This window comes from Ostrea edulis, chromosome 3 (assembly GCF_947568905.1).
Source record: "Ostrea edulis chromosome 3, xbOstEdul1.1, whole genome shotgun sequence".
In the NCBI taxonomy this organism is placed as follows: Eukaryota; Metazoa; Mollusca; class Bivalvia; order Ostreida; family Ostreidae; genus Ostrea; species Ostrea edulis.
Genome location: NC_079166.1, coordinates 45978261 through 45996102, shown reverse-complemented (window position 1 = coordinate 45996102; position 17842 = coordinate 45978261). Strand labels below are relative to the sequence as shown.

The following is a 17842-nucleotide window of genomic DNA, read 5'->3' as shown; positions in this document are numbered from 1 at the left end:
ATTATATAAACAACATGGAGATTGTTTCAAAATTTAGAATACCACATCATTTGCTCTTCGACTTATGTCAAATGAAGGACAACGATTTGAAAAGACCCACTCGTAGGTCCCAATCATTGCCAATATCGTTACAAGTTACAAGTCATGGCTGCCTGCCACGGGGAATTTCCAGTTGGTGACTGTTGATCTCCACGGCATCAGTAAGTCCAGTGTTTCCAGAATTGTTAGAGACGTTTCTTCTTTACTTTCAAACATGAGCCCTAACTACATCAAGATGCTGAAGGAGATGCAGATATAAATGCTACAATGGTAATTTTTTACAAAATTGCTGGCTTTCAGACGGCACACATGTTACCATTAAGACTCCATCTTAAGAAGAGCATGTGTTTGTTAACCGGGAAAAGAATCATTCCGTTATTGTCATGAGTGTGCAATGCAGATTTAAAAATTCTTAAATTTGATTGCAAAATGGCCAGGGTCAAAGCATGACTCATTTGTTTAGTCGAACTCTACATTGTGTGAACTGTTCGAAAATAAGACTGTAGGAAGGGGATGGCTACTTGGCGATAGTGGGTATCCCCTTAGACCCAATTTGCTCACCCCAGTCCTAAACCCTAACACAGCGAAACAGAATGCTTACAATCACTGCCATGTAAAAATGCGCAACACTATGGAAAGGTGTTTTGGCGTCTGGGAGATGCGCTTCCGCAGCATAAGGTTTTCTATTTTTTTTTTTTATGATTAACTTACAGAAGCCATTCATTTACTACCGGTTTTCAAACTGTAAATGCAAAATTTGAAAACATTGATTACCCGTTTTGATATATATGTATTTAAGATATATCTTAGGGAAAGAGATTTCTTACGAACATTTTGTGAACCAGTTGTGGATATTCTTAGGAAATTCGTAAGTTAGAAGTTAAGAATATCTTACGACATATCTTAAGATATATCTTAGGAAAGTTTTATGAAACTGAGCCCTGGGCGCTAAGCATAGGTCTAAATATGTGGTACTTCACCTACAGCTGGTGACGTCTCAATATGAGTGAAAACGTAAAATGATCAATCAATTTACTTTTCAATAACTTCAATTTTCGCCTTTTCTCTTTAACCTCCAATTTCTGTATTTTTTTTAAATATCCTTTACCTACAAAATATCTCCATCTGAAATTTTTAATTGATCGAATACTAATTTGAAACTCGTTTTTGGAAGATCATTTTAAAAATTGTTTGTTTAAACTTATATGCATATAGAATTCATAAAATTGTCACATACGGTTCATTGTAGTAGTATTTTTTTCAGCGAGTGTCCGGGGGTGGGGGTGGTGGAGTGTTAAGCAACCCCATTAAAGTAATATATTTTCATGATATTTGCTTTTCGCATTAGAATTATGGAGCTAATTAAACAGTGTGTAGATCTGCTGGTAAATTTGGAACTGAGTAAAACTTGATTTTATTTACTTCTCGTATGATTATGCAAGTTGAAATGTGTGGCAATTTAAATCAGTTGAAGCCAGACTTCAAATATTGGACGTTGGGAGGTCCTAGAATCAATTTATATAAACTTGCTTCATGAAAATGATAAATTCATGTTGCTGCTAGGCCTATCTTACGCGTTTCATAACATTGTTTCGTCTACATCTTCATTGTGTATGGACCGCCGCGGTGGTCTAGAGGTTAGAGCGTTCATGACCTTGAAAACGGATGTCCCGTGTCACAGTAGGTGTGGCACGCTAAAGGACACTCGCTGCTCAATGGCCTAAATTTGAAGCCCTTCACTGGTCTTGATGACGTCTCCATATGAGTGAAAAATTCTCGAGTGAGACGTTAAACAATATACAATCAATCATCCGCTGTGTAAGGGGGGGACGAACCATAACATTAATGAATACGTTTTTAAAGACCCCTTTTAACATTTACCGCAAATTATAGTTTTGTATGTTTTTGATATGTTGTGATGATGTAGAAGATAAGCTCTGTTTATATTTCACAGTTATACTTTAGTTAGAAATTCCATCCTTATGTGACCCTGCGTTTGACATCATGTTGATTGATTGATTGTTGTTGTTTTACGTCCTGTTGAAAAAAATTCCCTCATATTGAGACATCACCAGCTGTAGGTGATGAAGTACCACAAATTTACAACTTTGCTAAGCGCTCATGGCCGTAGCAGTAAGGGTTCTATAACATTCCAGCGCCTGTCGCGACACGGGACTTCGGTTTTTAAGGTCATACCCGATAGACCCGTGATTCTCACTTCTAAATTTCGATTGTTTGGCGAAGAATCAATCACTACCCATTACATGTTCTCGTCGTATGTTTGGTGCGGCTATGACACGGGCGGGACTCCAACTCACGACCTCCCGGTTATGAAGTGAACCCTCTACCACCGGTCGTTGTCATATCAAAATATCAAAGTAGTATAGTATGCACAAACCAAGCCTTTTATCGGAGCCAAGATGGCGGTGCTTCTGCCATCATGGCGGTCCTTCCATTTCCGCCCAAGACGGCGGCACTTCGGTTTCCGAAAAAGATTATGGTCCTTTCGTTTCCGCCCAATATGGCGGTTCTTCCACACAAGATGGCGACCTACCAAGATGGCGACCATTCCGGAGCACTGTATTCTGTAACATTTTATCCAAACAATAATCCATATCATATAGGTTGTGATATCCACAATGATATTTTTAACAAGAGTGTACACTGTGTGTTTTCGAAATAGCTTCACACTTACATGTACGACTGAAAGATGACCCTCAAAAAGTTGCGATTGTGATCCGGTGTTGTATATCAATTCGACTTGCCATGTACACGACATTTTGTGGCTTTTATCTACGGCCGAATGATGCGTGTAGACCAGTTCACTAACTGAGTAGCATTGCGACGTGGCATAAGCTGACGTCTTACGTACATGTAGGATGGACAGGAAATAAGCCTCTCCACCACCTCTTTTTCTGTATCTCAGTTCCCTTCATTTCTTCTTTCTCCTTTTCTTTCTCTCGTCTTAATTTTCCTTCTCCCCTTACCTTTTGAGTGCCCCCAACCACATACAACACTTGCTTAGCTGACTGGAAAGGCATTCAAATATCATTTTTGTGTACATGCTTCAAAATAACAGTGCTCCAAATAGGAATTACATGTATGGAGTATTTCGTTGTTTTACTACAACATATACATGCAGTCAACCAGGGATTATGGTATTCTCTCTGAATGATAACGAGGGTGTTATATAATATATGAATTACTTAGCACATCCATCTTGTATATCCTTGCTCTAAAGAAAAGCACTTTTGAAACTGAATGTTTCATTGAATTCTAGTTATTGAAAGATTAAGATATTTCGGTGTTGACTTTTATTCTATGAACCAATGTGTCATATTAAGTTAGTAGTCGTATTATAACACGGCGATCCAGCGCTCTATTTTATCGAGAATATCTCTCTGCATGGCATACATGTACAATTTAACGCCACAATAGCTGCTCAAACTATATTGTTTGAAAGTAACCTTGAAATTCTTTAAAAACTAAACCTTCAGATAACTTTCCATGTTTCAAATTCCTCTAAAGGTAATGAAAGACATACTGAAGACCAATGATTTGTTTTGTCAATTTCAACATAAACGACAAATAAATGTATTCCTTCCTGAATGAATGGTCTGTGATATTTATATTGGCATTGAAACCAAGGTGGTAATGAAACGGTCTCGTATGTGGACAACACCTTACCTATACCTATAGATTTTGTCCATTAGAACAAATGTTTTAACACCAGGTCACGCATATTTCTTCTCTAATAGTAACATGTCATTGTGTCAATATTTAACCACTAAATGATTTTCAACCTATCGGTCTAACACTTGAAACCAGATTGAATGGTCTTCAACAAATCTAAGAACATATTACTTACAATAAATGATCTGTATCTTTAAGATGAATCACATGGCGTGTATGCTGATTCAATATCAGAGGGAGATAACAACATGTCATCAAACCTTTACAAAAAATTTAATGTGTGTACAATAACACTATATTACAATCATGTAGTCATCGGGCAGATAATTTCAAACTTTTTGGTCCCTCTAATTGCCTTTAAAAATGCGTGTATTCATCTTTGGTGCAATTTAGTGTTCGTCACAAACTGTTTGTCACTTTTCGGAGAGATTCAACACTATCTATCCCACGGATCAAATCTGACGCTTTCTCAGCTATCATTATCGTTGGAGCGTTTGTATTTCCTGATGGAATATTACGCATCACTGAAGCGTCCACAACACGCAGATTTTGGATACCCCTTACCCTGCAATGCAAGTATTATCTATATCAATTTACTTTGTAACACTTATAATGTGAATTTCTTACATCTAAATTCAGTTTCATCATAATATTTTCCCAACTTTTTGTCTTCCAATTCAAAGTTGATACATGTATAATTTAAACGGTTATATTCAAAATCAAAGGAAAAATCACAGGCGTCTATTCAGATTTAATTAAGTTACCTTGATGGACATCAGTCAGTGTGATTTACTGTGCAGTTTACGTAGACTTTAGAATAACGTTAATCATTACCTTCTTGCAGGATTACTTTTACTTCTATGCTACTAAATCTCTAGCGTGCATGGTACCAGTTTGAAAAGTTTATTTTGTCTGTGATGTGAAATCACACATACAGTACAGTATAGAGAAGCAGATTTCTAGATATTTCCTTTTATAAAAAGCATCCGTCACAAGCTACAGTCCTCTTCAAACATTGTTATCAGTGTTTAGTTATGAATACAGAATAGAACTTTTGATAAACGCATCGAAATTCATGAGTACATGAGATATGTATAAATTGTAGATTCTGGAGGGACGCCTTTCTAAAAGTGAAAATATCTAAGACAATATCTTTTCTAAAATACATACATACATGCATGAATATCTAAGGCAATATCTTTTCTAAAATACATACATACATTCTTTTCTAAAATACATACATTCATACATTCTTTTCTAAAATACATATATACAATGTACATACATACATACAGAGATAAGAAGATAAGTAGATGGATTCACTGTAGAGAGATATTTATATACATGTATCCTAGGATTGCGCTACTACACATTCAATATGACTTGACTTGAATTACCTAAGTTGATAGTCCACCACGGCAGTTGAATCGTTTTCTGCTCCCATTCTGCAGGTTGAAGTTGGATGGTAAACCGTATACGTGAAATGTCTTATTCTGCATATCCAATAGTCATCAGAAAGGTAAGGTTGCTCATTGCAAACTGGCATTCCAACTTCCAAGGCATCTCCCGGAGAGGATCCAATTTCTCGAAGAATGGTTGTATTGGATATTGCTAGTGCCATTCTTATAGCTTTTAAGAATTTCATGAAACGGTTTATTATAATGTACTAGAGTAAGCAATGCTATATATTTTACAAATAAAGCTTTTGATGCATGGGTGGACATATATGTAAAGATTTAATTCTTGCTTTGATTTGACTATAAATATTATATATTTGCCAAATGTAAGCTTTCTAATATACACTTACATATGTACCTGTAGGTTGTTTTTCAGATTATAACTCTTTTTTTATCTGAAGTTGTGTTTTTAATAAAAATAAAACCATTAACAGAACAGAACGCAGTTGTTATCATTTTGATTGCTAAATGTACAATCAACTAACTGCAGAGATGCATATGTATAATGATCATGCAAGTTTGAATTTCTTCCTGATCATTTTCTATATACAAGTACACATGATAATCGATATACAAATATCTATTTTGTTTGAGTCCATATAATATTATATCATTCGAAGTTTGTTGAAAAGTTATGTTTCAAAATGGAAAGAAAAACCAGCAAAAGAACGTTGCATTCTTTTAGATATGGATATGGGGCTCACAGCGGGTGTGACCGGTCAACAGGGGATGCTTACTCCTCCTAGGCACCTGATCCCACCTCTGGTGTGTCCAGGGGTCCGTGTTTGCCCAACTGTCTATTTTGTATTGCTTGTAGGAGTTATGAGATTGATCACTTTTCGTTATCTTCACCTTGCTTAAGATATTTATTTTATCAAAATTCAATCGCAAAAGTATTTATAACGTACTTGTGGAAACTGTTGTTTTGTGTCGAATAGATAGGAATTCTATGCACATGGCAGATTTACTTTTCTCAAGCTACATGACTATCTGAATTTTGACGAAGACGTATACTTTGAAGGATGTCAACACGTGAGGTTTTTAGGGCGTTATTTTAATATGTAACGTGGCAACCTGTTATTGTAGCAATACTGCATATAAAGTATTCGTTTTATACGAACATCATTTCAGTATTTCATCATAATTTATCATGCAAAATTCCTATAAGGAATACAAAATAGAGAGTTCGGCAAACACAGGTGTATGATGTTCCGAAGTTCTTTACATTGATACACATTTATATGTCTCTGGCATTCCTGATTCACTGTATATACATGAAATGAAAATTACCTCGAAGAAATGTTTTAACATCTTCCGAATGAGTCAGATATTGCGGATCAATAAGTGGTGGATCAAACGGGTCCGTACTTTGGAGTTTCACCGTGCCCTTACTCTTAGGGTGAAGCAGGATGGGTAACAGAAAGTAAGACTCGACTTGTTTCTTAGACATGCTTTTGGCATCGTTCACTAACCCTTCAACAATCTGAATATGATAACGTTCTATTTGTTCAAATGATTTATCATACATGAGGTTTTCCTCCATTTGTTCATGATATCTCTGAAATATCATTTTAACAATGTATTGTTGTAATTATATTTTAGAATTCGCTAGTATTTGTGTTATGTATTATTCACTTTATTTAGAATCTAAAAAGTATGGTGTATCATAGATAAATATCTTACATCGTCCTTAAGATTCTGCATTTTTGCCAGCAATGGAACTCGATTAGCTTCGGTGGTGCCACTAAGGAAGTGAATCTGTGTGTATGGTGCTTTCTTCTCCTCATCGGTAAAGAATGCGCTGCCTTCCAGTGTTGTTTTACTTAAGTAACCTTCAGTTTCATAAAAGAAGAAAATAAATTAATTTTTCTAATGTTTCAAATATGTCATTTGTTCGAATGAGATTATCAATTTAGAAACGGCGATATAGCAAGAATAGAGATATACGACCACACTATCATAATCAGGTGTGTTAGATTATGTAATCTATGTGTAAAATACTTCTGACCTTACTTTTAAAAGAAATCAATTCCGTAGAACGTATTGATTTTTTCATGTTTAGATTTACCTGATTTGAATATCAAATATTGCAATATAGAAGACAGAGCGGTTGCTTTTTTCTCTGTAACACTATTAAGCGTCTTGTCAAAGAACCGCATCATCAACATCAGATGGTCCTGTAGATTCTCTCCAACTGGTAAGTCTGCCTCCAATGGAATCTAAAGAAACATTTGATATAATAACAGTTTATTCTCTCCTACTGGCAAGTCTGCCTCCAATAGAATATAAAGAAACATTTGAAATAATTACAGTTTATTCTCGCCTACTAACAAGCCTGCCTGCAATGGAATCTAAAAAAACATTCGACATAATAACAGTTTACCCATTCCTGGTTGACTTTTCAGTCTTTCGATTTTTGTTTTAACATATAATACCCTGAAATGGACAAAATAACCCCCCCCCCCCTAAAATGTAAGAACAAATGAAACGCTCAACAAATAATGAAGACACAATATAATCCAGGAACTATATGATCTGTATCTATAGATTGATTTAGAGTTTTTGAAATCGTTTGATGTTTGTCGAAGTTTTCTTTGATTGTGTATAGAAATGAATTCTAACCAAATCTGTATATCAGTCTTGATATCTATTTAAGCATTATAGCGCATCTATTTGTTTGTTGTCTATGCAGTGGAATGGTAATCACCAATATGTAGAATTCATTGCTTTCGCTTCGCAAGTTGCAGACCTCGGCTTCGATTTTCGGTACTGGCTCCGCGTTTGACGTAACACATTCAACAAGTAAAGATTGTTCCTTCACCAAGCGTCGGACATAAAAAGTGAAAATCATTCGGATATAACCTTAAACATGGAGGTATCCCATCACGGTAAGTGTTGGCACGATAAACCACCCTCACTTCTACAAAGTTCAGGGGCTGCGACATATATTGGTGAAACTTTGTAGCACTTCACCCACAGCTGGTGATGTCTCTATATCAGTGAATAATAAAAGAACACATAAAATGCAGAAATTACCCAAAAATATAATTATTACGAAAATAAACAACAGAAACATGACTGTGCGGATTGCTGGTAGGACGTCAACATTCACATGAACAGAAAATATTTCACTAACAATATTTTTTAGAATTGTTCATATTTGTTACAAAGAATGAGGAGGGGGGGGGGGGTGGTGTTCATGCAAAATACTGTGATGCAACATTGAAAGACAATATTTCAAATCATAAGAAATAAGAAATGAAACCAGTAGATTTATTTTCGATGTATTTATAATGGCCACAATCACTTACACCTAAGGACTTTAGATGATCCTTTGGACCAATACCAGACAACAGCAATATCTGTGGCGAGCTCACCGATCCCCCTGATACAATCACTTCCTGATTTGCCCTTACTACATGTTGCCTGCCATTTCTAATAAATACGGCACCCACTGCTTTCTTATTTTCAATTATGATCTAAAAAAAATATTAAAACTGTAAAGATACATCATGATGTACATACTTAAAAATCTTAATGAATTTTTTTTTATCAAGCATAGGTTTGTTGATATAGAAAGAAGCGATGTAACTAATTCTTTAAATTTTCAAAACTGAGGAGTGGTAAAAAGCATTTTTTCTTTGAATTGCACCAAAAAGTAGGAATGGAAGCAAAAGAAAGTTAAAACAAACGTTTTAAAAAAGACTCGTATGTTGATACCTTTGTAACATGTGATGATGAGGACACGTGTAAATTGGGACGATTCATTATCGGTCTAAGAAAGGCTTTCACTGTGCTCCATCGAACGCCCTTTCTGACTGTTTCTTGGGATGGACAGTATCCTTCAAACGAGACCACCTACTTCAGAATGCATGAATATTCTTAAGGAAGTATTTGGTCAATCGATCATATTCCATTGTAAGTAAAGCTTATGAAATATACTGATTCGTTTCCACTTTCAGATACCAGTAATATCGACGGGTGTAATCTGTAAGTAATATGTTACGCGAGAGAGACGGTAACTGGCCAGAACCCAGGATCATGAAACATCTTAATCTTAAGTCTAAATCTGAACATTACGAAGAAATGATTGAGAAATCAATCATTCCATACTAAAAATATTATTCAAGATTGCTTCATCAAGTTTCCTGTGTCTGTGAATTAAGAGTTTCAGTTCATAACATGTGATGATGAGGACACGTATAAATTGGGACGATTCATTATCGGTCTGAGAAAGGCTTTTACTGTACTCCATCGAACGCCCTTTCTGACTGTTTCTTGGGATGAACAATATCCTTCAAACGAGACCACCTATGAACATCTTATAGGTAACAAGAGGTACTGTGAGCAATGCTCACTAAGAATACCCCCCGCTTACCCCAATCTCCCAAAGGGTGTTGGTAATAGGTATAAACTACCTCTTTTCTGAGTGTAAAAAACAAATGGCATGACAAACCGAACCATATTGCTACTTCGATGTCCAGTGCGCTTGACCTTTGACCTTTTGACCCCAAAATCGATAGGGAACATTTTCATTGCATGGGTAGTCCATATGTATGATATGGTGACTGTAGGTGGAAAGGATAACGTTTTAGAGCCCGGAAACCATATTGCTACTTCGATGTCCAGTGTGCGTGACCTTTGACCTTTTGACCCCAAAATCAATAGGGAATATCTTCATCCCATGGGTAGTCCAAATGTATGATATGGTGACTGTAGGTGGAAAGGATAACGCTTTAGAGCCCGGAAACCATATTGCTACTTTGATGTCCAGTGCACGTGACCTTTGACCTTTTGACACCAAAATCGATAGGAAACATTTTCATCCCATGGGTAGTCCATATGTATGATATGGTGACTGTAGGTGGAAAGGATAACGCTTTAGAGCCTAGAAACCATATTGCTACTTCGATGTCCAGTTTGCGTGACCTTTGACCTTTTGACCCCAAAATCAATAGGGAACATCTTCATCCCATGGGTAGTCCAAATGTATGATATGGTGACTGTAGGTGGAAAGGATAACGCTTTAGAGCCCAGAAACCATATTGCTACTTTGATGTCCAGTGCGCGTGACCTTTGACCTTTTGACCCCAAAATCAATAGGGAATATTTTCATCCCATGGGTAGTCCATATGTATGATATGGTGACTGTAGGTGGAAAGGATAACGCTTTAGAGCCTAGAAACCATATTGCTACTTCGATGTCCAGTGCGTGTGACCTTTGACCTTTTGACCCCAAAATCAATAGGGAACATCTTCATCCCATGGGTAGTCCATATGTATGATATGGTGACTGTAGGTGGAAAGGATAACGCTTTAGAGCCCGGAAACCATATTGCTACTTCGATGTCCAGTGCGCTTGACCTTTGACCTTTTGACCCCAAAATCGATAGGGAACATCTTCATCCCATGGGTAGTCCATATGTATGATATGGTGACGGTAGGTGGAAAGGATAACGCTTTAGAGCCTAGAAACCATATTGCTACTTCGATGTCCAGTGCGCTTCACCTTTGACCTTTTGACCCCAAAATCGATAGGGAACATCTTCATCCCATGGGTAGTCCATATGTATGATATGGTGACTGTAGGTGGAAAGGATAACACTTTAGAGCCCGGAAACCATATTGCTACTTCGATGTCCAGTGCGCTTGACCTTTGACCTTTTGATCCCAAAATCGATAGGGAACATCTTCATCCCATGGGTAGTCCATATATATGATATGGTGACGGTGGGTGGAAAGGATAATGCTTTAGAGTCCGGAAACCATTGCGTCTACAGACGGACGGACGGACGGACAGACAGACAGACGGACAACCCGATTCCAGTATACCCCCCCCCCCCCCACAACTTGTTGCGGGGGGTATAAAAAAGTCTAAAGTTGTTGCATGATCCTGGGGCCAAGTATCTTCGACAATCATGGTTTTTCTTCCAGATTATCAGTTGCTACATATTTTTCATAAATGACTCCGTTTTATTTTGCATAATAAAAACCTTGCAAACATTTGTACATTGCGGGATCCAATTGATGTTCTAACAATCCCCTATCTTTACTTCATATGAACGTATTTTAAACTGCAGTGAACTAGAAACTTAAGACGTACTAGTATTGTGTCAAAACATATGCGACAAATTGTGTCAATCAAGTGTATATTCTACAAGAATTCAAAGAACGATTAGGTCTAAAATCACTAAACTTTTCCAACCTTAGCCGTATCAATGCATACGACTTTTTTTTATACTCCTTACCACTATTCCTTAATAAATATCAAAGACTAGACTGTTTGACATCATATACAGCTGCTTTTAAGTTGCAATGAACTCAAAAATATTTTTTTAAATTATTTCCTAAAGGCTACTTTACATATGTTTTGGAAATCAGGACTTCAAATAGTCTGTTGTAATTTCTATGGGTACGAATTGTGCTATGTTATTAGCTGACCAGGTTTTGTATAATGAGGCAGAACTTATTCAAAGGTTTCTACATGAGAAGGGAATGTCTCTTGCTGTGGCTTTCAACTTGAAATTTAGATACATCGACGTTGTTTTATCAATTAACAATGTTCACTTTCATTTATATGGCGATTCGATATATATGTATTCCATTAAACTCGAAATAAAAGACATCATATAGTCTTCCATATCTGTTTTCTATTTAAATACTTTTTGAAAGCAGCTTTATAACAAATAGGATTACTTCAATTTCTATCGTCAACTTCCTAGATATCGCCAACAAAATTCCATTATAACCTGCGTATGATGTGTATATCTCTCAACTGGTTCGATACACGAAAGTATTTTCTGCGTATGATCAATTTGTAACCGATGCAAGGTACAGAAAAATGAATTGATGTTGCAAATTCTATGGTCGTTATAATGATCATATTTACAAATACAACCTGTCATTAAGTCGAATGCCGTCTGTTGGTATGTTTCATACCAATTGTTAGGCCTTTCTTCACAGATTTTGACTACGGATTACTCTGTTTATCTTATCACAATATAGAGCTCACAGCGGGTGAGACCGGTAAACAGGGGATACTTACCCCTTCAAGACACCTCTGGTGTTTACAGGGATCCATGTTTGCTCTTATCTTAAATTCGTTCATTCTTTATAGGATTTATGGTATTGATGACTGTTTTTTATTATCACCTTTTAATTTATCCCATTTTGTTGCCTTCATCTTTTCTTACCGATCTGACTTTTCCCATTGCAGTCTATGTGAGTGTACCCGAGTTCCTGAATAGCTTTGCTATATAGCTGATTAAGGGGCGTGGCTGTCCCGTCACTCACAGACAGATAACCATCTCTACCGTGGTACGCTGAAACGGTAACATGAACTGTCATGAATATATAAACATGTAAAGAAGTAGGTGCAGTGGATACTAATTATGAAGAGTCGGATAATCATATATAAAAAGGCCTCAAGATTCGCCACGATATGTGGCAGTTGTTATGTATTAAACTTAATTCCAATATATATTAACATCGCGGGATTTCACAAAATTAACATACTTCAGTCCTGAAATCCAAACAATTCTTATATGATGTGTTTTAAAAGATCTCCAAAAGGAAAAATAGATACCACCTCTGGTATACCCTATCTTAATTTTGTATTTATGAGATGGATCACTGTTCGTTATCTTCACCTTTTCATAATATTGGATTCCTTTTAGCTAATTGGGATAATCATACATGTAAGTAACATTTAACGCATGCGTCAAAGAACATTAGAAGTGAAAAATTCCATTTTCCATCCTCAAAGGCTGATGAATGTATTATCATGACAACCTTTACAAAACGCATTATTTTCATGCTTACAGAAATAAGTTGTTCTTCTTTTAATGAGTGTATTGAGAATATATCCAGTGCCTCCATTCGTAGTTTACACTTCATTATGCCCTCTTCAAGCATTCATAGACATTTACTCTTAAGTATGTCCTCTTCAATCAAGACCGTACCATTTTGATCACTTGATTTTGTGGTCTTGCTCAAAATAAGGGGAGGAGAATATGTTGTTCAACGAATGAAAGTGAAACAATATATATCATACACCTGATCCCACCACTTGGCCCGGGTTTGCCCTGTTCTTGGTTTTTATTCTTTATAAGATTGTTCGTTATCTTCACATTTTCCATATTTGACAATACGTATATAGATGAAAAAGTACTCACTGGATTGTTCTAGGTGTTTAATTCTGATATCCTCTGATTTAATGAAATAAGGCAACACGTCTTGGTAACTCCACCCGGTACACCCCTCAGCGGCCCAGGAATCATAGTCAAAGCGACTTCCACGTATATACTGCATAAAATTCAGATTACTGGTCCCACCCAAGACTTTGCCTCTCGGCCATACACATTCCTAGATGTATAGTGAACAAACCAGAAAATAAGTAATACCTTTCAATCCAAGATATAATTATCCTTAGATAAGAGTAATTCCCCATGGCAATGATCGTCTTGTAAAGAAATTAACAAAGATGCATTAATATTAAAAGGAACACAGACAGGAATAGAATACAAACATTATTGAACACAGTGCAACACGGTACACTGAGGATGCGCGTTACCTGATTGACCATCGCTAAGCATGCGTTTTTCTGTGGAACAGTTCTGAATGCCCAATCATGTTCTGTGAACTGGATTTCAGGAGACGCAATAGGTATATCAATATTGGGATTAGATAACTCTGAAGATCCCGCTTCAAGGAGTAGTACCGTCTTTGTGGAGTCTTCTGACAGTCTGTTGGCCACTACACAGCCAGCTGAACCCGCCCCAACTTGAAGTAATTTCATTTCAAGATGTAGTCATTATATTAGATTGGTTTCTTGATTCATTTTCAATTATCTCTCAAAAACGTTTTAAAAGTATTGAACGTGATCCGTTAAATATATTTTTTTTCAAAGCAAAGCTACAATGTAATGTCAAACAATTTCTGAATTATCTAATCTGTGAAAGTAATTTCAGATAGATATTTTAAGAAACAATTATATATTTTGCTCTGTGCTTCTTTTTCTTAGGAGAATGAAGGAGCATTCACTTACTGATTATGTAATCATAAGAGTTCTTTATCTGAACGCTTGGATCTTCCTGATCATGGGTCTGCATAAAGTAGAAGTAAATCGCACCCAATATGGCTACCATAACAGACACTTTTAACCACATCGTTAGGGAGAACTGCCTCGTTAGGGAGCTCTGTCGTGCGTAACCTTCTTGAATATGTATGTTCCTTGTAGCTGGTTGTGGGAAAAATACAATGCAAAATGCAACTTACGATAGAAAATCAAAAGGAAAAATGTGTTTCATGTTTCAATCCAGACCTCTCTTTTCGACCCATCGTAGGAGGACCTAATCTTCATTTCAAAGACGTAGTCATCTCATAGACAGCTTAATAAAACCATATTGCGAACAGTTCCCTAGTTTTATCAGAAATGACTTAGACACCCTTCATCAAATACCAGACAATATACAAAATGATACGAAACTTGTGTCATTTGATATTGTCACTTTATATTCAAATATTCTCCTATACCCAGGAATTGATGCCGTTTAATATTTGATTGAGAAACATTCTGCACAATTGTTTTGATCAGCATTTTGTTTAGCAAGGAATTGAGATATGAAATCGCAAAAGAACAGTTTTGCATTTGGATAAAGCCAATTTCTTCAAATAAAAGTCACGGCAATGTAAACAAAAGTAGTACCGACATATACCAGATTAACATTGCGTTACCTGAAAGAAAACCTACATATACAAATAATAATGCTATGGGGCGACAAGGGTGCCAAACTGATAGAATAGCAATGGATAAAAAATTTGGATGATTGTTTTATTCTATGGCTTGACGATATAGACAGATTAACAATTCTTTTTACAAAGTACTGAACCAGTTAAGGAGGAATGTTACACAAATTTACTTCATTTAGTCAGACATGCAGTTTTAGTAGAAATCAATCTGATTTTTTTTTTTAGAAACCCTGATGGACTCGAACTCGCGATCTACAGGTCAGTTATAGACGTGCTAACATGACCTACTCAGCTATGTAAAGATATTGCTCGACGCTTACGGACTTTGTGCAGTACCATACCTGTTGTGACGCGAGGCCTCAGTTTTTGCGGACCGCCCCATTTAGTGGCCGTGGGTAAGAAAGTATGGAAAAGGTTAAAATAACGAACAGCGATCAATTGCATAATCCTTAGTACTAAGAATTTAAAAAATTGTGAGATGGGGAAACAGTCCATTAGCAACACCAGAGGTGGGGTCAGGTGTCTAGGAGGAGTAAGCACCCCCATTGACAAACACATCCATTTCATTTAGGTGAAAGAGTAACTTGAAAGTAGCAATTTTCTTATTTCATTTTCACATTTTGTAAAGTGTTAGCTTCAATAAACATGTATATAACTTCATGTCAAAAAGAAAGAATAGTAACGCATGCACGCTTCAGATAAAATATTAATTGTGATGAAACTTTATTGAACGTTTCTGATATCTTGATATGAGATTCATTAATTAGCAGATACATCAATAGAACAATGATGGTAGACATAACTGTGGAAAATTAACACGAAGCAGTTTATTACGCCCAGGGATCCGTGTTTCCCTCTCTGAGGTTTGTATTCTTTATAGGATTTGCGAGATTGACCATTGTTCGTTATCTTCACTGTTTCATTGATAACCGGGATAATCAGGTACAGACTATCAAGTTAGCAGAACTTTAACCCTTTATGCTTTAAAAAATGTGTTCAATACACCAAGCAAAGACATTGGTATCAATAATATAATCTGTATGCACAAACAGCCAGTTACGGTATTAATAATACAACAAATTATAACAAAGCTGCGTTAGGTTTTGTAATGTTTGATGTACACAATATCGCACTTACCTGGTGATTAGAAGATAAATACGATGTAAATATGATGAAGGTCAACGCACCGTGTATCCTGATATAACAATGTCTTAACGGATATACAATGATGTTATCTGTATCTTATCTCATTCACGACACACAAATATCTAATTAAAGTAGTCTTAGTAAATGTTGATTAAAGGAACTACAAACAATTTTTCACTTGAAAATGTCCCAAAGTCATTATTATGTAAACAAAATATAGATATATATGTATTCCTCGGTATGATAGTTTAGAAAAAAAGAACATCTTTTAGCTTTTAAAATTGAAAACAAAAGATGTAGTATGTAAAAAGTCTATTTGCTTTTTATATCTCTTCTAACCTCTTGAAAGCTTTTAAAGTAAATAGATCGCGGAAAATTAATTGGCAAGAAATAGAATATATAGCAATCGTGATGATCATACGTTACAGTCAAAACATTTGACGTCACAGTACAATTGGCGAATATCACTTAGGGCGGATTCCGTTGTTAAAATCAAATTACTAGCTCTATCGCGGAAACATTTTCTACGGGCGGAAACATTTTCAGTGCGGAGGATTTGAAAACATGGGATTTAAATTGTTTTTATGTCAATTTTAATCCTATAATGTTTGAGTATTGCAACAAGCTATCACATAGAATGTACAGCATTATATATAATTTCTAAGTTGAATTTCTTACCCCAATTCATAAATTGAAGTCCGTAATAGCCCCAAGTGACTGACAAATGTAATTGCGTCTGTATTTTCACTTATCACAGCCATTTTGACTGTGCCACTAACTATCCAAATCAATATCATTATTATAAATCATCAAACACGGTCTTTGTTAATGTGGTTTAGATAGAAATAAGACATTTGTATCTTTATAAAGACTTCTTATTAACAATTTTAGAATAATTTATGTACTGTAATGAATTAATATTGATAAAAATTAATATTTGAGTCCCCAAATCATTATGGGTCCTTTAATCCTTTTTGAGTAGTTAGTTGCACAGACCAAAATGGCTATGTCTCTGTTTATATCTTGATCAGGTACAAGGAGTAATCCGTAGTCAAACTCAGTGTGCCAAGAACGGCCTACAGTGTAACAATAACTATGAAACACGTCATACAGCATTTGACCCAATGATAGGCTGTAATGACAAATTTCTTGAAGTCCTGTTTATTTACAAATAAAAAATTAATAGCAAGAAAATTAGTGGTTGATCTTCAAGTCCAACTTTTTATAAACGCCAGCTTAATATCCCAGCTTTAGGTTATTCTAGTTAATAAACTGACACAGTTTACTTTCTTTTTAATTTTCAATTTGTAAACGCATAATAAAATCCTGACAAGTGCTACCAATATATAACACTGTATGGTGTTCATGATATACCTCTACACAGGGCATAAGCCAGGGTAGGGCATTACAGCCTGCATTTTACGAAAACATTGATATTTTGTGATCAGTAATTAAAAAAATATTTGATTAAACACCACTATGATACAAGGAACAATTACTCTTAAGTTAATATTAAAAAGTTGTTGTGTTTCCTCTTTAATCTATATAATCATGTTTCCCATCAGTTGGAATTCCCTTGAACAAGAATTGTGTTTCTCCATTAGCTGACCCGTTTTTGTATTCTTTTTCAAAAGATTCTACATAAGAAGAAAAAATCACGTTCAATATTTAGGTAATCGACGATGTTTTCATTCATACGTCAATTCGATACATCCCAGTAAACTCGAAACAAAAGACACCACAGAGTGCTCCTAATC

General features: G+C 35.8%; 1 protein-coding gene across 1 annotated transcript; it reads right to left on the bottom strand.

The window, feature by feature from the left end:
- Window positions 1-4018: 4018 nt before the first annotated feature.
- On the bottom strand, window positions 4019-14356 carry LOC125676473 (glucose dehydrogenase [FAD, quinone]-like). The gene is made up of 11 exons (XM_048914333.2): window positions 14236-14356; window positions 13762-13970; window positions 13364-13553; window positions 12383-12511; window positions 8910-9031; window positions 8501-8668; window positions 7258-7408; window positions 6873-7021; window positions 6480-6672; window positions 5130-5361; window positions 4019-4297 (listed from the first exon to the last, which is right to left on the bottom strand). The coding sequence occupies exons 1-11, from the start codon at window positions 14354-14356 to the stop codon at window positions 4132-4134; spliced, it is 1830 nt and encodes a 609-aa protein (XP_048770290.2). The 3' UTR covers window positions 4019-4131.
- Window positions 14357-17842: the final 3486 nt, after the last annotated feature.